At 47.3% G+C, this 19,532-nt stretch overlaps 8 protein-coding genes across 9 annotated transcripts; 4 read left to right on the top strand and 4 right to left on the bottom strand.

The window, feature by feature from the left end:
• BDCG_00994 (diphthine synthase) lies at positions 1–1,352 on the bottom strand. The gene is made up of 3 exons (XM_045416515.1): positions 1,126–1,352; positions 923–1,047; positions 1–842 (listed from the first exon to the last, which is right to left on the bottom strand). Exons 1-3 carry the CDS (start codon positions 1,258–1,260, stop codon positions 245–247), a joined length of 858 nt encoding a protein of 285 aa, XP_045272222.1. The 5' UTR covers positions 1,261–1,352; the 3' UTR covers positions 1–244.
• A 96-nt stretch (positions 1,353–1,448) lies between these two features.
• On the top strand, positions 1,449–3,806 carry BDCG_00993 (transcription initiation protein SPT3). The gene is made up of 4 exons (XM_045416514.1): positions 1,449–1,640; positions 2,666–2,755; positions 2,810–3,643; positions 3,725–3,806. Exons 1-4 carry the CDS (start codon positions 1,599–1,601, stop codon positions 3,728–3,730), a joined length of 972 nt encoding a protein of 323 aa, XP_045272221.1. The 5' UTR covers positions 1,449–1,598; the 3' UTR covers positions 3,731–3,806.
• Positions 3,807–3,828: 22 nt separating this feature from the next.
• Positions 3,829–5,804, bottom strand: BDCG_00992 (histidinol-phosphate aminotransferase). Its single transcript, XM_045416513.1, has 3 exons — positions 5,571–5,804; positions 5,327–5,509; positions 3,829–5,237 (listed from the first exon to the last, which is right to left on the bottom strand). Exons 1-3 carry the CDS (start codon positions 5,654–5,656, stop codon positions 4,220–4,222), a joined length of 1,287 nt encoding a protein of 428 aa, XP_045272220.1. The 5' UTR covers positions 5,657–5,804; the 3' UTR covers positions 3,829–4,219.
• A 10-nt stretch (positions 5,805–5,814) lies between these two features.
• BDCG_00991 (MMP37-like protein) lies at positions 5,815–7,836 on the bottom strand. The gene is made up of 2 exons (XM_045416512.1): positions 7,638–7,836; positions 5,815–7,558 (listed from the first exon to the last, which is right to left on the bottom strand). Exons 1-2 carry the CDS (start codon positions 7,656–7,658, stop codon positions 6,032–6,034), a joined length of 1,548 nt encoding a protein of 515 aa, XP_045272219.1. The 5' UTR covers positions 7,659–7,836; the 3' UTR covers positions 5,815–6,031.
• On the top strand, positions 5,881–11,062 carry BDCG_00990. Of its 2 annotated transcripts, none has more exons than XM_045416511.1 (6): positions 5,881–6,525; positions 6,643–6,787; positions 6,857–8,232; positions 8,305–8,601; positions 8,665–8,774; positions 8,829–11,062. In XM_045416511.1, the coding sequence occupies exons 3-6, from the start codon at positions 8,095–8,097 to the stop codon at positions 10,774–10,776; spliced, it is 2,493 nt and encodes an 830-aa protein (XP_045279390.1). In that variant the 5' UTR covers positions 5,881–6,525; positions 6,643–6,787; positions 6,857–8,094; the 3' UTR covers positions 10,777–11,062. The 2 variants fall into 2 exon arrangements, with proteins under 2 accessions (XP_045279390.1, XP_045279389.1); XM_045416510.1 differs by having other exon boundaries at positions 6,643–6,792.
• Positions 7,959–11,871, bottom strand: BDCG_00989 (C2H2 finger domain-containing protein). The gene is made up of 2 exons (XM_045416509.1): positions 11,043–11,871; positions 7,959–10,841 (listed from the first exon to the last, which is right to left on the bottom strand). Exon 1 carries the CDS (start codon positions 11,707–11,709, stop codon positions 11,059–11,061), a length of 651 nt encoding a protein of 216 aa, XP_045272218.1. The 5' UTR covers positions 11,710–11,871; the 3' UTR covers positions 7,959–10,841; positions 11,043–11,058.
• A 1,894-nt stretch (positions 11,872–13,765) lies between these two features.
• On the top strand, positions 13,766–16,122 carry BDCG_00987 (acetoacetate-CoA ligase; the record flags this gene model as incomplete). The annotated part of the gene is made up of 6 exons (XM_045416508.1): positions 13,766–14,320; positions 14,385–14,905; positions 14,967–15,175; positions 15,229–15,338; positions 15,395–15,585; positions 15,696–16,122. The coding sequence occupies 6 exons, from the start codon at positions 13,766–13,768 to the stop codon at positions 16,120–16,122; spliced, it is 2,013 nt and encodes a 670-aa protein (XP_045272217.1).
• A 466-nt stretch (positions 16,123–16,588) lies between these two features.
• On the top strand, positions 16,589–18,582 carry BDCG_00986 (acetamidase; the record flags this gene model as incomplete). The annotated part of the gene is made up of 4 exons (XM_045416507.1): positions 16,589–17,169; positions 17,226–17,360; positions 17,416–17,815; positions 17,876–18,582. 4 exons carry the CDS (start codon positions 16,589–16,591, stop codon positions 18,437–18,439), a joined length of 1,680 nt encoding a protein of 559 aa, XP_045272216.1. The 3' UTR covers positions 18,440–18,582.
• Positions 18,583–19,532: the final 950 nt, after the last annotated feature.

Genomic DNA, 19,532 nt, shown 5'->3' with positions numbered 1-19,532 from the left:
CTGGTGGAGAAGCGAAAAAAAGTTGCGGCAAGGGCTTGACCTTGAACAGCACCCGCAAAACCACAACAGCGGGTACGGTACAGAGGCAAAGAGAAAGAGCCAATAAGAGTTCCAATTGCAAGATAACTTTCCCCGAAGTTGTAAAAATAATCTATGAAAATAAGGGTAAAAATGGCTATGTTCTCAGACTGATGCTGCGCGTTTACTTATATCTAAATTGTTATTTTTGTCTTAGAACAGACGTTCATGAACTCGTTCCATAATTTGCTTTCCAAGCCTCATCAAAAGTTGCCTTGTCGACGGCAAACTCCCGAATGTAATCCCTTTCTAGATCATGGGTCTTTTTCCCGAGCAGAACCAAACAGTGCAAGGGTTTACCCATATCGACATCACATAGCTCTTTCAATGTCCCCACGGCAAGTTTCTGATCCGGCGCACCAACTCGCGCAGCGCCTATAGCAAGGCTAGTCGGACCATACACACACTCTTTCCTCTCTTCCTCTATTTCCAGCATCTGACTCGCACACTGCGCAACAGTCATGTATCTTGGTGGTTCATATATTTTCCTTCCGCGCGCCATATTCTCTATCGACTGCTCTTTAACTTTAATATCCAGGAGCATCAACGTGTGAAACCCTAGTTGAACGTTCTCTTTCACTCGGTCATAGAACGAAGATGGTTTCCATGTCTCTGTGAAAAATACCATACTGACGGTCTGACCGAAATTATAAAGTTGGAGACCCGTGCAGCCTATGGCGGACATAATCGAGGCATTTGGTACGGTTGACGTTTTGATGCCGAGTTCGCGGGCGCGCAAGACGAGGTCAGTGTGCGTTGTAGCTCTAATATTCGAAATAAGAATTGTTAGTCTCTCCATTGCTACCTTGAGATTTGCAAGAGTATTATTGAAGCGCGACTGTACCCAAATGGATCTCCGACTACCAGAAACGCGACATCTACTTTATTAGCATCTTGTAGTATATCATCACTGCCCGTCTCGACCAGTTCGCGATCTGCTACAATGACAGGGCGTCCATAGAACGCTTCCTACTGATCAGTCGCGGACGCGCATTAGTACGTTAACCATAGCTCTATTATATATATTTTATCAAAACCATCACGCACTAGTTTTTCCTTATCCACCAGTAGGATACTCGTGTAAGCTTCAAGATACACTCGTTCGGCCTTCTTAACGATTTCCAGTCCCCGAACAGTGATATCTGTCTCATCCGCCAGACCGAGCCCGACCAGATACAACATGGCGAGGGCGCAGTGTAAGTGCACTGGGGATACGACGGGTGGTTGATGTCGCTGGAAAATACTTTGAATCAGAGTTGGTCTCTGCTGATTTTAATAATGAGTTGCACAGTTCAAGTTGGGTTAGCGCAAATCTTGAAGTGGGGTCAAGCGTGCTGAGGTAATTCAGAGCCATGACGCCGACAATTGAGCCGCGGCCGACTTCATCCAACCACTATCCCTATCTAGTCCCTTCGCATGCTGCGTAGTATCAGTTATCAGGACTAAGCCTGCGCAGTGTCGACGCACTGCTTCGTCATTACCTGCCTTATCCTACTATTCTTGCCTACCAACCTGTGAAGATGGCGGAGCGATCGCCCAAGTACCGCCAGGAGATCCAACAGGTAAGACTCTAAATCCCTTCTATTCTAGACGTCTTGGGAAGATTCGGTGAAAGGTCACATCTGGTCATCTTGGCATCTGGTCTCCTCCGTTGGTTTTTGATATGGAACCTCTTCTCCGGAAGCGCGTCCCCGCGACCCTCAAATCCCGAAGGAAGCTATCATCGTTAGAGAATCCCGTTTTGCGCACTGGGGAAGCCTGACGATAGGGTGACGAGATGGTATTGTAGGATGCATGGGAGCCATGGAAATTCCGTTTTGCTGGCTACTATATTCTCCGTGGCGGAAGTCAGTATATCTTCCAATCGAGGAACGCTCTCCCCTATGCGATCGGAAGAAAATATGTCCAGGAAAGGCCGCGACGCTACCTATCTTTTGATCCGGTGTGAAGTTTTCGAGATTTTCCGGCCCTCGTCTAGTGATCTTTGCCATTGCCCATTTTACCTCCTCCAAATGTGGATGATGGGGTAAATGGCAGCTTGCACTTTGGAAACATTTAGTGAAGTCGGATAGATCGATCTCAACATGCGATGAAAGATGTGCTACGAAATGAGTGCTATTCACTTCTCCGTAGCAACGATATCCCCTCAAAATCTTCGATATTTGTCTTCCGGAAAGATATATGCGCCATAACACTACCACTCTCGAACGCCTCAGAAGCTCTTGCAGTTGCCTCAGGTCTATGGATCTTGTTCATCGACTTGCACCTTTTTAAACCCAGTTCATCTGTGGGATTGATCGGTTCTTCGCGATGGCTTTCATAGAGCGAAGGATAGGCGGTAAATTGTGGGTTGAGCGCTGGTCCGATGCGGCTGCTGAGATTGTTTCCAAAGTCGTTTCTGGAGGCAGAGGCATAGAGTTTGACGCATTGCCTGATGACGAGAATGATGCAAACGCTTCCTTCCGATATTATTTCGATACAGTTGTGGACGAGGACGTTTACAGGGACTAGACCAACACCAGCACCAGAGCGAACACAGATTTCTTGGAGTGGTCATAGAAGCGTCCCTACTAACATCTTTGGCCAGATGATGTTTGTCTCCGGCGAGACGGCAGAACCATCAGCTGAAACGACGACTCTCATTGAAGAAATTGTACGACAACAGGTTATTGAAATGGTAGGTGCTCGTACACTGCTTCTTCTTTTGCATATTGAGCTCACCAATTTGAAGCTTAGTCGAAGCACTGCCCTTGCAGCGCGACGGGGCGTTCGATCTATTTCCACAGATGATCTCATTTTTCTAATTCGTCACGACAAGGCTAAGGTATCACGGCTGAAGACTTTTTTGTCATGGAAGGACGTCCGGAAAAACGTGAAGGACTCGGATGACAAAGGTGGTGGTGATGCAGCAGATTTTGGGGCCGGAGACGATCCCTTGGCTGGAGCTGGCGTTGCGGGTCCAACAGATGTTGCGGCGAAACCGAAAAACAAAAGGGCTAAAGTTGGTTTGCCCTGGGATCTCAACAACTTATATTCAGTCCAAGTTCCTGAACGTGAAGATGAAGAAGACGAAGAGGAGGAGGAGCAAAATTATGCCACCCTACAGCGACTCGCAAACGCAGACGAACGGACAAAAAACATGACGCGCGAGGAGTATGTTTTCTGGTCCGATTGTCGACAGGCCTCCTTTACATTTCGCAAAGCCAAAAGATTTCGAGAATGGGCAGGTTTTGGAATCGTGACGGACTTTAGACCCAACGATGACATCGTCGACATTCTTGGCTTCCTCACTTTTGAAATTGTGCAAACCTTGACGGAAGAGGCTTTGAAGGTCAAGGAGCAGGAAGACCGGGGTAGGAAAGGCCGTGGAGCTTCGGATGACGGTGAGAAGACGAAGAAGCGAAAACGAGAGACGGGTCTCTTCGACCCTCCTGAGGAGGGGAGGACACCCATAGAGCCAAGACACATTCATGAGGCGTACCGCAAGCTTCAAGCGATTCCAAACAAGTCTATCGCGGTGTTGTTGCGAGGAGGACGTGCCCCTATGCGCACCCCTTTGCGACTTGTACGTTACTCATTTCACTTTTGACGCTGATGTTAATTGCTGATCGTTGAACTCCATGCTAACCCTTGCCCTGTGTAATAGATTTGAAATCCTCGTCCAAATTTGTACGATATCGAAGAGGTCTTTCTTATTTTAACGTACTACGTAGGAGCTTTTTTTTTTTTTTTTTTTTTTTTTTTTTTTTTTTTTTTTTTTTTTTTTTTTTTTTTTGAGTCCCTGGTTATTTTTAATTTTCTTGGAGTTCTCAGGATGTGGCAAATATACCCCGGATTGGGATCTCTTTGGCTTGTTTTGAGATGTAACTTTCACATGTGGTGTTGGTGTCACCATCGTTATATTCAGCGGATAGGTTTACCTATCTTTCTTACAAACTCTTGTGGCTTACACCGTCTATTCCCGTCTGTCCGCAAGACCATCCTTTCTTTGGAACTAGATTTGATGTGCGAAGGATCTAGGAGTTTATTGGACTGAACGTTTGGACTAAAACGCCCTTTGATTGCAACCACCCATCGCTTATCTATAGATGGAAAAGAACTATGGATAGCTAGCAAAAAGTCTATATCTATAGTAAAACCCCTATTTCATTTTTAACCCGTTGGAGGTGTAAATATTAGACAGAACTGCCTGGATCTCCCGCAAAAATTTCGATACCTCTGCTTCCGTCCCAACAGTGATCCTTAGACATCCGGTACAGCCATACTCATTCCCTCGAAACCGGACAACAACGCCTTTCGCCTCCGCAAGAGCCTTGTACACTGCTATCGCTACATCATTGCAAGGTTTCCCTCCCTGTTCCGCTGGCATGTCAAGAACCTCAACGAGCAGGAAATTCGACTCCGTGCCGCCCAGAAACTTTCCAATTCCAGGAACTTTAGGCAGCTCCGCAAGTATCCGTTCCCGCTGTACCAGTATCTTCTCCTTGTTCTTATTCATGAGCGCAAGATTCTTCGGTGTTAGCGCAGCCTTTGCCAACGCACTGGTAGGGCTGGAGATGTTATACGGGGCCTTCAAACTATTCAGCAACCTCGCGATTTCAGGGCTCGTAAACCCCACACCCAGTCTGATGCCCGCAAGTCCGAATGCTTTGCTTAACGTCTGCATTACAACCAGGTTTGGCCACTCCATCACCCACTCTGCGAGACTTGAGCCCTCAGGCGCAAAGTCGATGTAGGCTTCGTCAACCACCACCACGCCATTCCATGTCGGGTGTTCGAGGACCTTCTGGATATCGTCTTTGCGAATTAGACTTGCCGTGGGATTGCCGGGGGAGCAGATGTAGACTAATTTTATGGAAGAAGTCGAGGATAGCACTTCGTTGATGGCGTCGGGGCGGAGATAAAAATTGTTGGCTGTGTCAAGGGGGACTTTGACGATGCTGATGTCGTTTACTTGCGCACTGACTGAATACATGCCGTATGTGGGGGGGCAGGTGAGGATCTGGTCATGACCTGGTTTGCAGAAACAGCGGAGAAGGGCATCGATAACTTCATCTGAGCCAACGCCGACGAAAAGCCTGTCTGGCGTCAATGTCTTTTGAGTATGAACGTGTGTGTTTCGTAGATTGCAAAGGAGCTGCTTGAGTTCGATTTGATGACTATTTGAAAAGGCAAAAAATAAAAAATGTCAGAATTACAGAAGCATTTTGAAATATTGGCCTGGATTGGGAAGAGATCATATGCTCACGGATCTGGATATCGGTTCAAGCCCAAGAAGTCGATATCTGGAGAAGATGCATTCTCGCTATTTGTCACCGATTTCTCCGACCATCCCTCCTGTATCCTTCCATCAGGAGTTAAGACGAGGCCTGGACCATAGGCGTTTTCATTCGCATCTAGCAGGATATTCGTCCCATCGTCTTTGTAGTCACTGTCATTCGTAGGTCAACTTTCACGAGCTAGATCTGCAGGACAAAGGGTGAAAAGCCTACTCTCTGGCGCAACGATACGGCTGCAATTGAAGAATATTGGGTCTCGCGCATTTCGAGAGGTCGAAAGGGAGATTCTTGACTGCCATGGTTGGCGCTGGCGACGCGTTAGAGAGTGAGGAGGGGGGGGATTTTTGAAGTTGCTCCTGTTGTGCATCTAATTGACTATTTATTCCGTTATCAGGAGTGGCGGGGCAAGATCGATGACTCGACGCGGCGCATAGTACGGAGTGTAAGTCACAAACTCTATTTTATGTATTATTATTATGTAGTGGAAAAGGAAGAGGTATTTATTTTATCACTTGAGTCAATTGCTATACTACATCTATCCTGATAGATTTCTATTGTATTTTATCCCACTTTATTCAACGCCAAAGCCTTCGAGTATGCACAGTACGGGCAGTATTAATAATAATATGTAGAAGGGTACACAGTTCCCCAAAAGAAAATATGTCCAAGGAAGTTCACTCCTTTTTAGAACCGCTAGGTGCGTCTTCTTTCGTCTCCTGCTTAGCGGAAGCGTACTTCTGTTGTTTCTCTCTTACATACCGCCATCCTTTTCCAAGGCCAGCGGTGAATAGGCTCTTTACGCTCTGGCTCATACTCGGCCACGCTATTGTCTTCCTGATCGATTTAGTTGCTTCGTCTTTGAGATGTTCGTCGGCAGCAATTCTTTGCTCGAATGTGCCTCCTACTCGACGATGAACTCGTTCTGGGTCTTCGTCGTTATTTTTCTCCATCATGTTATCAAATTCCACTCTCGGAATTTGGTATCTTGACTGGAATTGGAAGTAAAGCTTCTCGCGGAAGGACTGGGGTAGTCTCCGAACCATATTTCCTCGTTTTAACGGATCCATATCTTGGGCTAGCCGAGCGTCGACCTCTGGGTTATCTACCCAATCTAGGCTGCTGCATTGCGGGTCATTGAAAGCAACATTTGGCAATGTTTCGATCAAGGGTGCGTATAGACGGCGAAAATTGGTCATCTGCGAGGATACAATGTTGTTAACCTTACGCGGATCCTCTGTGGCAAAAGACATCCGAGGGTCGCCCATATAACTAATGCCAGCGATAGTGCTATACAGCTGTTGCTCGGTAAATGTCGGTGGTAGTAATAGCAATGCCACGCGGACGGCTGAAAGAAGGTTCACTTGGTTCGCAAGACGGACTTTCGGGTGGTCCCTAAGGATTTTCACCGGCTTCTGAAGTCGTCCCGCAAGGTAAAGTGAGTCCCAGTCACTAAGATCTTTACAAAGTGTGTCAATATTAACAACCCCATATTTTATAAGGGTTCCATTCACGGTGACATAGGGATTGAAGTAAACGCCGGCTCCCCATCTTTCCTGGATCTGGGAAACAATATATGAGCCTAGCGATCCTAGACCAGAATAGTGGTCACGATGTTGGTTCAAGTTGAGCGCGTGCCAATGTTGGCTGTAAGAGACCCCAAATATAAAATCAATCATCTTTCCACTGTTCCCCTGGCCTGTTTGAATGGCTTGTGGAGCGGCCGGATGGGAACTTTCGGCTGGAAAGGCAGATCTGTTAGACTGCGGAAATACACCTGAACCGTAGGCGAACGCATATCGGATTGGAGCTTTGAATTGCCACAAAATCTGTCGTAGGGCCTCTTTAAACTCCTCATTGATAATCATGTGTTGATTCACTCCAAAGTTTTTTGAAGGTAGCTCCGAAAATGTCGAGATGGTGAAGTCCGGATTGTCGTACCACTGCGTGCCTGACTCGGATGATGGAATCGATTGTCCGGAGTTTGATGCGGCCGGAGAAGCATCCGATCGAGAATTTACATTTTTATGGCCGGCAATATTGAATCCAGGAGGAGGCCCGCTATCCCGATGCTGCGGGCCAGGAGATGGCTCGGTGGAGAGGAGCCGGTAACATCTGGGGCTGTTCTTGGGAAAAGACGGAAGAGGTGGGATGAAGATGTGAAGATGAGACGACGCCGCTAGTCGTGACCGTATCGGGGAGAACTAATAATGAGCAGTTGAAGAGTTAGTTTTTGTAATATTAACAATTCTAAAGGTGTTCTGGTGGGGGACTGGTTTGTACCGGAAGATGGGATGTGGCCATGTTGGAGGGACTATGGGGGACAGCAGAAGCTGCAACAGGTCAAGCTAAGAGGTACCATGGGTCTTCAAACAACCTCACCAAGCCCTGGTTGATACAACAAGGGGAATATAAAAACTGCCAAAGAGGGCTGTGATACGATTTCGTCCATGAAGGAGAACGGGAAACCGGCGGACTAAAATGCCTCTGGGTTTCGGCCGACGTCAACGCTCGCTGATATAATCAAGCGGGTCACATGACCAGTCATCATCACCTGACCAGACCGCGTCGGCGCGACAAAACAACATCCCAAACAAATCATTGAGCAGGTGAGTAAACAAACCAGCTCCGAGCCAGATTGCGGCCCCAACATCGCCATTTACAAACTCTAGATAGATCAATCTCGAATATAATTGAATACCCCCATGTTTACCTAATTGAAAGGCAAATAAATTTCGCTATGATTGCAATCGGCATGGAGACTGTCGCTGCCCGGCTTGCCACCTTTTATTCTTCTGCACCAAAAGGTAAAAGAACATCAAATACAAAGGCTACAACGCACATTAGCTGGCCTCATGATAGACCATCGCCTGAAGAGGTGTGTATTAACGGCAATTTATGTTCCACAATGATCCCCTTGCGTCCCAATTAACTGACACCCAAATTCCAGCTTGCACATGCCGGATTTTACTTTAAGCCCACTCCTCTTAGCCCGGATAATGCTGCTTGTTTCCTTTGCGAGAGAGCCCTAGATGGTTGGGAAGAGGACGACGACCCGGTTACTGAGCACCTGAGACACTCGAGCGAATGTGGATGGGCAATTATGATGGATATTGTACGCCGATCTTCGAACCCAGCAGAAATAGAAGACCCTACAAACGCCAGAATCGCCGAGGCAAGGAGAGCAACTTTTGCGTCTATGTGGCCTCACGATGGGAAAAGGGGTTGGGTATGCAAAACGGAAAAGGTGAGCACCTACCTAGAGCGGGACTTTGGGTTTGTAGTTGCTAACAAGGTTTTGTTCCCACAGATGGTCGAAGCAGGCTGGTATTACTGCGCCCATGAAGAGAGTGAGGATTTTGTAAGCTGCGCTTATTGCAATCTGTCACTGGATGGCTGGGAGCCAAAAGATGATCCTTTGTGAGCAAATCATGACCTGACTGCACATGCCTTGATTGGCTAACGATGGAATAGTGAGGAGCATTATCGCAGATCTTCAGATTGTTCATTTTTTCATTTTGCACTGAGTAATCCGGCAAAACCAACCCGTGGAAAGAAGACTCGATCATCAAAAGCATCGCGCCTATCAACACAATCCGTCGCTACAACCGTATCTGAAGCTCCTGAGGCTGATTTTGATGACGAAATGGATCACAGCACCCTGTCCAATTCAACCAATAGAACGTCAAAAACGACAAGAAAGACAACGAAATCGAAAGGGAAGAAAGCAAAGTCCAAGAAGGGAGATCCGGTTGAAGTAAGTAGCCAAGTAGATATCGAGAGTAACAATGGTGATGTCCCAGAAACATCCCGGCCGAAGAGAACAACAAGGGGGAGAAAGAGAAATAGTGAGGCAATGAACGGTGACGATGTGCAAAATGAAAAGGGCGATGTGGTTGGATCAGCACCACCTGCTAAACGACGGGCGGCGAGGTCGGAAAATACTGCGGCGAATCGTGCTGCGGAATTGGCACTCGCCGATGACCAGCCTGTGCATGTGGAGGAACAACCCCCACGAAAACCACAAAAATCGAAGCGAGCTTCTTCAACGACACGGAAACAATCTACAGCTTCCAAAGCCTCCTTAAGATCAAGGATTCCCGATGATGACGAGATTGACGCCCAATTAGAGGCGGACCTCGCCGCGGACATCGAAGCTGATGCAAGAGCAGTATCTGAGCAATATCAAGCGCACGAACTCCCCGCGAGGACGAGGTATGTTTCAACCGTATCAGTTGCGAACGCTCAGCCGCCGGCACCGACAGTTATTAGCACAAGCGATCTTGAAGAGGAGCCGAATACTCATACCCAGAAAGCTCAACGAAAAAGGAATGTGGGCAAGAAGAAGCTCGCATCAAAGAAAAGTTCTAGCGTTCACAGTGAACAAGAACCTGCCAAGGTAGCGATTGATGAAGCTGAGAGTGTTAAACCCAACCCTGGAGCGGAGATCATAGACGGTGGCGTAGACGAGAAGATGGGAAACAATTTGGAGATGAAAGATGCAGTTATTCCTAAAGGTCAGGAGGACGAGCCCCTTGGAAACTCCCAGCCGAAACCTCCCCGTAGAAAACCTGGACGACCGAAGGGCTCTACCGGCAATTCGAAGAAGTCAAAGCAGCAACCGCCAAATGAGATTGGAGTTCCGGAGGAGGCTGCTCCTACCCCATCCGATCTCCACACATCGCCAATCCAGAACAAAATAAGGACTGCTGCTCACAGTAAAGAGCTTAAGATGACGAGTACAAGCTCCAGTGACAAAGAAACAAAGGTAGACCCAGAAATCCAAAAGTCGACCAATCTACCGCGGAAGGTTGCCTTTAGAGCATCTGGAAATATTGATACTTCATCAAAATGGAATGGTGCCCGGCAACGCTTGAATAGCCCAGGAATGTTTGAGCGCGCATCAGACCGGATAGTGCAGGCTTCACACAATCCAATATCGCCTAATGCACGAGTCCATGAGTCCACGCCGTCGCCATCACCACAATCGTCTGACGCAGAAAACCGGCCACCATCAAGCCGACCATCTAATACCCGACCCACCTCATCTTCTGCTTCCAAGCCTCACACAGCTTTTGTTGTGCCCCTTGCAACAAGCACACCTGCCACTTCACCATCAAAAATACATGCCCATTCTGGTCAGCTAATGACTTCCCACCCATGGAGTCCCGTTGATCCAGAAGAGATTTTCCTCCCAGATTCGATGAGTAAAGAGAATGTGAATATCAATGATATACTTCACGCTGTTAAAGGGGACCTGACAAGTCTAGAGAAAAATATGACCGTGGAAGAATGGATTATGTGGAATGCGAAGAATGGGGAAACTAAGTTGAGAAGCGAATGTGAACGATTGGTTGGCATTTTTGAGAGAGAAGGGGGGAAAGCCATGATGGCCCTTGAAGGGATCGAATGTACTGAATGAGTTCAATGATAATCAATTCGACGTTTTTCGGGGCTTATTGGTTGGCGGAAATGCTGTGCGAATTGCTGTCATACACCGCGTTTTGTTTTCAGTTCATTTCCAAGCAGAGCGTCATAGAGCTTTATTTGTTCTTTTATTTTCCCCTCCTTTTACCTCGGGACAAATGTCTCTATACATAGCACGGAAAGATAGGAAACCATAACGCCGGGGTATATAATAAGTGCGTTCAAGAAATCCCAGTCCTAGAAGGTGAAAAAGATACATACTTTCATCACTCCATATTTACGAAATAATTCCGAGCCTCCCCTCCCAGCTATCCTCCTGTTTCACTCCCCCTTTTCTCCGCTTCTCATTTCTTTTCCTTCGCCGCTCCTCCCTCTCCCTCGCCTCTTCCTCCTCCCTCGTCTTCAACCTCTCCCCAAGATCCAGCTGGCCCGCCTTCCGCTCCTCCTCCTCCTGCACCCTCCTTTTATGCGACAGCCACCTCAGCCTCTGCCGCACGTCTTCCAAAGTAGCTACAACGACCTCCCCGCTCTGACCCGTCGCAATCAAGTGCTGCTTGCTATTCAAATGCTCGACAAATTGGATATTATCTTTGTAGGTCAGGTTACACTCGGGGCAATAGAACCCTGCCCCGCGGCCTCTTTTGCCGACAGCGGACCCTGCGGGGATAATGGTGGTCTTGCCAACCATTGACGCGACATTTAGTCGCTCAGATCGGGAGCTTGTGGCTTCGAGAGTGCTAAAGTCGACGGGCGCATGGTATTTCTTGCCAGCTAGTTTCGCCTCGTAGCGTGCTTTGGACTCTACTTTCGACTTGGCTTCTTCGGCAGCAGCCTTTCTGGAATATTCTTCCCGATCCCATGTTTTGCGGAAGGAAGTGTCTGAGGAAGGCGTTCCGTATGCGGACGCTCTCTTGGGAGGGTCAGACATGCTGTGGCAATTAAAAGGGAGCTGGAAGCTAAGGCTGGGTATGCTTCTGGAATAGTGATTATTTGGTTTTTCAGGCCTCAATAGGCACCTATGATTTTGGAGGCCCTTTGAATTTCAACAAATATTTCAGGATGGTAGTGATTTCTGTAGATCTTGTTGAGGTATGATGATGATGTATCGAGCCCGTGCAGAAAGGTTTGTTAGAAGCTATACATGGATCAAATCAACAATCACGTGATTTTGTTCTTCGCCCTCTGGTTTTCAACCACCAATGAGGCTTAGAACTTAGGGGTAAAGCCTCGCGCAAAAAAGCTTTAACCAAGCCACTACTCGTATATAATATGAGTTCTTAGCGATGACAGGGAAGCCCTGGAAGCCCCAGGTAACCTGCCCTTTTGATGAGGTGGGTGCGAATGACCCTTATGCCATTTACGTATCAACCTCCCGATATCAACGCCAGCTGTCCGCAATATGATAACACCGCTAAATCCGGTCCATAATTCTGCAGGCTGAAGACCTGCCTGGTCCCATCGTACTACGAAGCTTCTAATTGGAGTGCCTAATTTGGGTTCCCAAGCCAGCCGTTGACAAAGCCACGATGCATCAATGACAGGCAGCAAAATATCCAGCCTATGCAGGATATAAGCTATCCAGTGTTCGCAATTTACAATTCATGTTTTAATTTCAAGAATTCGAAACCCCTAGCTGTACGGAGAGTATCGCCCGTACCTGATATTATTACCTGAAAATGATTCACCACATGAACGAAATGTCGTCCTCAACGAGATCGCCTTTCATGGATCTACCAACTGAACTTCATGCACATATCGCATCATATCTATCCTACCCGGACGCATTGGCACTAAAACATACAAACAGATACTTCTACGCTCTTGTTCAAACAGGCCTTGTGCTTAAAGTCAACTGGATACTTGAGCGTTGTCGGCTCAAACTTCGGGTCCCATTCAAGAGTTGCGAGCTTCGCACAGATCAGACATTTTGCAATGCGGAGATTCGAGAGATTATGGAGAAACGACGGCGACATCAGGAATGTAAACCAGGCTCCAGGGGGTGCTTGGTTGTGGAGGGCTCGAGCTGTGGTGGACGGACTCCTTTCTGGTTACTGGGCAGTCGCGAACTTTTCTGGGGGCGAAAGGAAGTTAAGCTCGATTATTTTGGTGAGATTCCTCCGTTTTCATGGCCAGGACCGATGCTAATCTTTAAAACAGCTTCGATCATTGGAATTCTTGTTTGCTTGATCGCCATAATATGTGTTCCGGTATCGAGGTACGGATTAGGCTTTTCTGGACTGAATCAGCATTCCGGCTTTCTGTGCTAAGGAATTCTAGGTTTTCCACTGGGAATTGATATTGGCTCGCGATCAATTCTACTGCACTGTCATACCATATATATCCGTATTGTTCCAGTTATCATCACCAAACAAAATTCGGCATGGCTGCATAATGATTTCATTTAGATCCTTACGCTGCGTTTAAAGTTTTTCAGTTTACTATAATACCCCTATAATTGAAGCCAAGTGATACCACTCTTATTTATCCTTTTTGATCTAGTGGATTTGCCGTTTTAATTGAAAATTTTGTCCTAGTTGTCGAGAAGTCATCGTTCGTCATAGGGCGGTCCAAGAGTTGGCGGTTCTTATCCTACTCGAAAAAGCATCATTCATCCAGTGGATAAATATGCTTTTTATTCCACCTAGGGAGCAGGAACCAAAAAAGGGCGGTTGCCTGAATATATCGGTATCGAAGTTTCGAATTTTCAAACCGGAAAGTTTGGATTTAGAGGACCTGTTATGCCGAAAATTGTGAAGGCCGGACTGGAAGGTTGTGCCAAGATCTCGAACAACCAGATTCGCGGTCCGAGGTATTCTCACTTCACAACGGACGACGGGGCCCGAGATCGACCTGACTGACCGTATTTTGTACGACTTACAAACATTCTGATATTGATTATTAAAAACCTATGGCGCCTCATCCTCTTCTGTCTTTTGGAAATTTATGACATTTACAAATCGCGCAACTCAGTTCGCTCTAGAACAATGCCAGCTACCCAAGAAGCCGAAAAGCTGTGGGTTTCTCCGCATGCGGGCAAGTACCCCATTGACGATTATCGACGGCATGCCAATAGGAAGTTCTCCCTCAACTTGACGGACAACCACGAGCTACAACGCTGGAGCGTGACAAGGCCGCACGACTTTTGGATCGACTTATACAAATACATCGGTATTATTCCAGAGCTTCCGCCGCATATTACCCGTGCCTTCGACAATTCTTTGCCTCTGAGCGCCGTGCCAAGGTTTTTTGAGGGGGTTAACTTGAACTATACGGAAAATGTTTTCTCTGGGAAAGATCCTAATGCAGTGGCCCTCATTGGTCTGCGAGAAGGAGATGGCCTGGACGGGGAGGTTGTGACATGGGCGCAATTGAAAGAGAGGGTGAGAGTTGTCAGAAGTGCGTTGATTCGAAATGGCATCAAAGAAGGCGATCGCGTTGGTGCCTTGGTGTCTACGTCAATCTGGGCTGTCGTCCTCCTCCTTGCGTCGGCGTCTATGGGTGCAATTTATTCTTCGATTTCTCCTGATATGGGTGTAGAAGTATGGTTTTACTACATACATTGCATTTTTTTTTATAGCAACGGGTTCTGACTTTGTGATTTAGGGATGCGTGACACGGCTACAGCAAATACAGCCAGCCGTAGTTTTTGCCGATAGTGATATGACTTACAAGGGAAAGAGGAGTTCTCTGGATTCAAAAATGGAAGCAATCATGGATAAATTATCCAAGTTCACGAAGATCTTTGTCATTCCGACTACGACTCAAAGCCGACCCAAATTTCCGTTGATCGCGGAGTTTCTTTCCAAAGGGTTCGACTCCGATGCTCTGGAGTACACCCGTGTCCCGTTTTCCCACCCCCTTTATATCTTGTACTCGAGTGGTACTTCTGGACCTCCGAAGTGTTTAGTTCATCAACATGGTGTTATTCTCCAGCTGAAAAAGATTTCGTTGCTGCACAACTCCCTTGGCCCAAAAGATATTGTCTTTCAATATTCGAGTACCTCCTGGGTCCTTTTCAATATCATGAACGGACATCTTGCAGTTGGTGCCACCACAATCTGTTACGATGGATCTCCCCTCTGGCCGGACGCTACAGCCACGCTTAAGATACTCGAGAGATTTAGGTGTGCTCATCCTGTTCCACGTCTAAGTAATAACATTCAATGGCCAACAATGTGCTGCCAGGGTGACATATTGGGGAACTTCTCCGCGATATCTCCTCGAACTTGAGGCTTCCAAGCTCGTTCCTCGGGATTCGTATGATCTCAGCGCCCTCAAGATGGTCACCACAACAGGCGCAACACTCACGGCGGACCAATACCGATGGTTTTACCGAGCATTTCCTTACATACACCTGAGTAGTGTGGCAGGAGGGACAGATATCGCCTCGTCATGTACGTTTAATCCCCAAAATCTATCTACTATTGTATTAACTGGCGAATTGTAGGGCTGGCATCTGACCCCTCCAGCCCCGTACATGCCGGAGAGATGCAAATTTTTGCTCTGGGAATGGATGTGGATGTCGCAGACCCTATGACGGGAGAGTCGATAAAACATGTGCGTATAGGAGCATTATCTACTCATTATAAGATCCCAGCTAATGGCGGCAATAGACCGGCGAGTCAGGAGAATTGATTTGCCGCACCCCCTTCCCGTCAATGCCAGTGTATTTCTGGGGGGACAAGGACAACAAAAAATATATATCTTCCTATTTCGAACGATTTGATAATATTTGTGTCTGGGCCCAGCATGATTGGATTAGCGTTAACCCAGCCACTAGAGGATCCGTCATTCATGGACGAAGGTGCGAAAGAGTTGCAATCCCAAGAACCCTTGTCTCTGCTCCAGACCTCAGTTTTCTATCTGAGTGAGCCCGCCACCATTTAATTAACCCAACTAAATCTCTTCGAATAGTGACGGCGTCTTAAACCCCTCCGGTATCAGATTCGGTAGCGCAGAAATCTACTCAATATCCGAAGGACCTAAATTCAACTCCGAAATAGAAGATACGCTGTGCATCGGCCGCCGGCGCGGACAAGACAAGGACGAAGTCGTATTCCTTTTTGTCAAGATGCGGAACAACAAACCCTTCACTGCTGCCCTTGAACAACGCCTCCGGGCTGAAATCCGCTCTGGCCTTTCTCCACGCCACGTTCCGAAATTTATTATTGAAACACCGGAGATCCCTGTGACGATCAATGGGAAAAAGGTTGAGATTGCCGTTAAGCGGATCATCAGTGGTGATACGGTCCAGGTTAGCTCGACCGTTGCGAACCCTCAAAGTTTGAAGTACTTTGAGCAGTTCGTTCATATAGAGGCGCGACCAAGAGCAAGGCTGTGACCAGGGATTTTGCCAGGTGTTGGGCTATTTTGTAAGATGGAGCTGCAGCTTCCATATAGGCTATTTCAATGAAAAATATTCCTCTCAGGGAGCGTCCATTTGATATATAGAAACACACGAAACGCAAACTAGCTTACTTGAGGGCGTAACGCCAGTGTCAGCCTAGACTCGCTTAGCTCCGTGCTCATCCTCCATAAATACGGTATATAGATCCCCAGAATAGCTCCCCCGCTTCCCCACAGATGCTTTGAGTTGTTCAACCCCACTTCCCCATAACCCCCAAACGGCAGCAGCCGAGGGAGGTAAACGGTAGAAGCAGGAGGGGTGCAAAGTGACCCTTTATACGAGGGCGTTGTTAAATATGATTCTTTTATTCCCGAAAGATCTTGTAATCAAGCCTTGCCTCTGAAAAACGATACCAAGTCCCTGTCATCTTGAACCTCAAACTGCCCTCTTTTTGCTAACGATGCCTACGCTCATTGATCAGAACGCTTCATGGAAAGAAAAGAGCAACGCCAAGAAGGCTTCAGTCCTCAATGATGTTCCAAGCCAGTTCCTACACCCTGAGCTGTGTTTCTCTGACTATGATCCGAATCCAGTCCTCGACATACCAGCGTCACTTCTATCCGCCAAAGAACTGGAAATAACCGCTTTAGATGCCACTGAGCTCGTAAAAGCAATAGCTAAGGGAACTTATACAGCAGTCCGGGTTCTAGATGCATTCACCCACCGAGCAGTAATTGCACACAGGTTGTTAAATTGTTGTCTTGAATTCAGATACCAAGATGCTCGTGCGGAAGCAGAGCAGTTAGATCATTACCTGCGAGAAAGCGGAAAGACTAAAGGGCCCTTGCACGGTTTGCCAATATCCGTCAAGGACCAGTGTCGGATTATCGGAGCGGAGACCACATGTGGGTTTGTTTCCCAGATTGGGGTGATAGATTCTGAGAATAGCACCCTGGTCGACGTTTTGGCCGATGCAGGAGCTGTGATCTTCGTGAAAACGAGCTTGAGTATTGGATGTTTGTGGGGGGAGACCATCAATAAGTATGGATATTTTTTATGATTTTCGTTTGGCCAATAGATAGGCTGATCGATTCCAGTATTATCGGCCATACAAGCAATCCGTTCAACAGATCCTTTTCGTGTGGTGGTTCTAGCGGTGGAGAGGGTGCTCTGCTAGGTATGCGTGGTAGCTCAATGGGTGTAGGATCGGATTTAGCAGGCTCAATTCGAAGGTGAGATATTTCGGATAGAAACATTTCTATAAAAATATTTACTGACACCTAAAAGCCCATCAGCATACCAGGGACTTTGGGGTCTTCGTCCGTCAATTGGCCGTATTCCGTACCATCGCATGCTAAATGCCATGGAAGGAAATGAAATCATCGAATCGGTCGTGGGCCCGATGTCCCACTCATCAAAGTCTCTTGAGCTCTTTACAAAGACTGTGGTGGATTCCCAACCATGGCTTCATGACCCAAAATGCCACCCCATTCCATGGCGTGCGGGGGAGCTTGATGATATTTTATCGGGGAGGTCATTGCGGATTGGATTAATGCCATGGGATGATTGCGTTCTACCTCAACCACCAATTCGTCGAGCCATGCGAGAGATTGAATCAAAGCTTAAAGCTGCTGGGCACGAAGTTATTCCATGGAAATTGGACCAGAAATACGCACTGGAACTATTAGTATGTGACCGCATGTCGCCTATTTTACCGCCGCTCCTGTGCTGAACTTATTATTACTAGACCACTGCGATCACCAGTGATGGTCGCGGTGACGTTGATCGCACAATGGCGAAGTCTGGGGAACCTGGCCTAGGACTCTCGTTTCGCCCTGGTCAGAAGCCACTCACAATCCTAGAAGCATGGGAGCTTACTATGAAGCGTGTTGATTTTCGAGCATCAGTTCTCGAACAATGGAATGCCACTAGGAAAGATGCCTCGCGCCTGATGGATGCGTATATCACCGCCATCAACCCGTCCGTAGCTTTTATGCACGGAGAACAAAAACGGACACGATACGTGGCGTACACGGGTACAGTGAATTTGCTCGATTTCACCGCTTGTACTATCCCGGTGACATTTGTAGATTCGGATATGGATCTTCCTGACCATCCAGAGGGAAATTTTGATGCAGCCGGCCAGCCTATCCCTTCACCGAGGTCCGATCTTGACGCGGCGGTCCGGAAGAATTATGAACCAGGGCGCTATAAGGGACTCCCTGTCGCTGTTCAGGTGGTAGGCCGGAGACTTGAAGAAGAGAAAGTACTGGGTATCGCTCAAGTTCTGCAAAAGTTGTTGGGATCGTGAAGGCCAAGCGCAAGACAAATAATACCTTTATACTCTCTAGCTTTCTCTAGGATTAGATTTATCCGTGACTTGTGTTGATGTCCTGTGCTAATCGGTTCATCTGAGATATGAAACTTAACGCATCAGAAAAATGAATATTGTCCAGAGTGGATTCAATTTTGTGCGTATATGATCCACTCCATCGACACATACTCCGCAGATATGGCAAGAAGCGAAGAAAGTCTGCCCTTGACGATAAAGCACTGGTTGGTCGATTAATGAAGCTTCAAAGGCCCACGTCTAGGCTCCTCACCGTTTGCAGTTGCTGAGTTTGTATTCTGATCTATTAGCCATTGCTAGTTTGCAAAGATAAAGACGGAACTTATCCGCCTTTACTTTCTCTCTGAGAACAGAAAGTTTGCACTCCCGTATGGACGAGTTTCAGGTTGTTCCTCCTGATGTCTCTGGTGGCCCAAGTGTTTTGCATGATTCCGTCATCCAAGCCCCATCCGATCCTCGTACATGCGAGTACTATTCGACTGGGAATTGCTTGTTTTCGACTTGCGGCAACCAAACCGTTGATGATCAGGCCAAGAGGCTTGGACTCCAAAGGGCAGCATGATACCCACAACGAACCTTGAATAAATAGGAGAGGTTGATTCAAACTCCTGGGTTCTGTCAACTGCAGGCCGCCAGCAGCTGGAGCACTTTCTTCCCCGAACTGAAGGACAGTGCCGGTTAGTTTGATATACCTCAGATCAGTCATTGGTGTACGTGTGTCGGTGGAATGAGACTTTAAAAGCTTGATATAACTGCGAAAGCTTAAGTAACTGGTTAAATAGCTGAATGGCAACCAACAACCAGTGAGTTGGAAAAAATGGTAGAGGTTGATCTCTTCACAGAGAGATCCCAAACGCTCCCTTTATATACCCGGCCATGGCGCCCCATCATGGGAAAATAGTGCCTTGAACCTAGCATCCGCAAGGTAGGGAGAGATTTACGAACACAAAATACTGTTATCCCGTAGTGCCATAGCGTAAAATCAATCTCGTTGACGACTTTGGCAGCGCATCGTCCACATCGGGACCAGGGAGGGAACCAAACACAGCGCACA

This window comes from Blastomyces dermatitidis, assembly GCF_000003525.1.
Source record: "Blastomyces dermatitidis ER-3 genomic scaffold supercont1.1, whole genome shotgun sequence".
In the NCBI taxonomy this organism is placed as follows: domain Eukaryota; kingdom Fungi; phylum Ascomycota; class Eurotiomycetes; order Onygenales; family Ajellomycetaceae; genus Blastomyces; species Blastomyces dermatitidis.
Note: the sequence above shows the minus strand (reverse complement) of the source record. Positions and strands in the feature narration are given on the sequence as shown.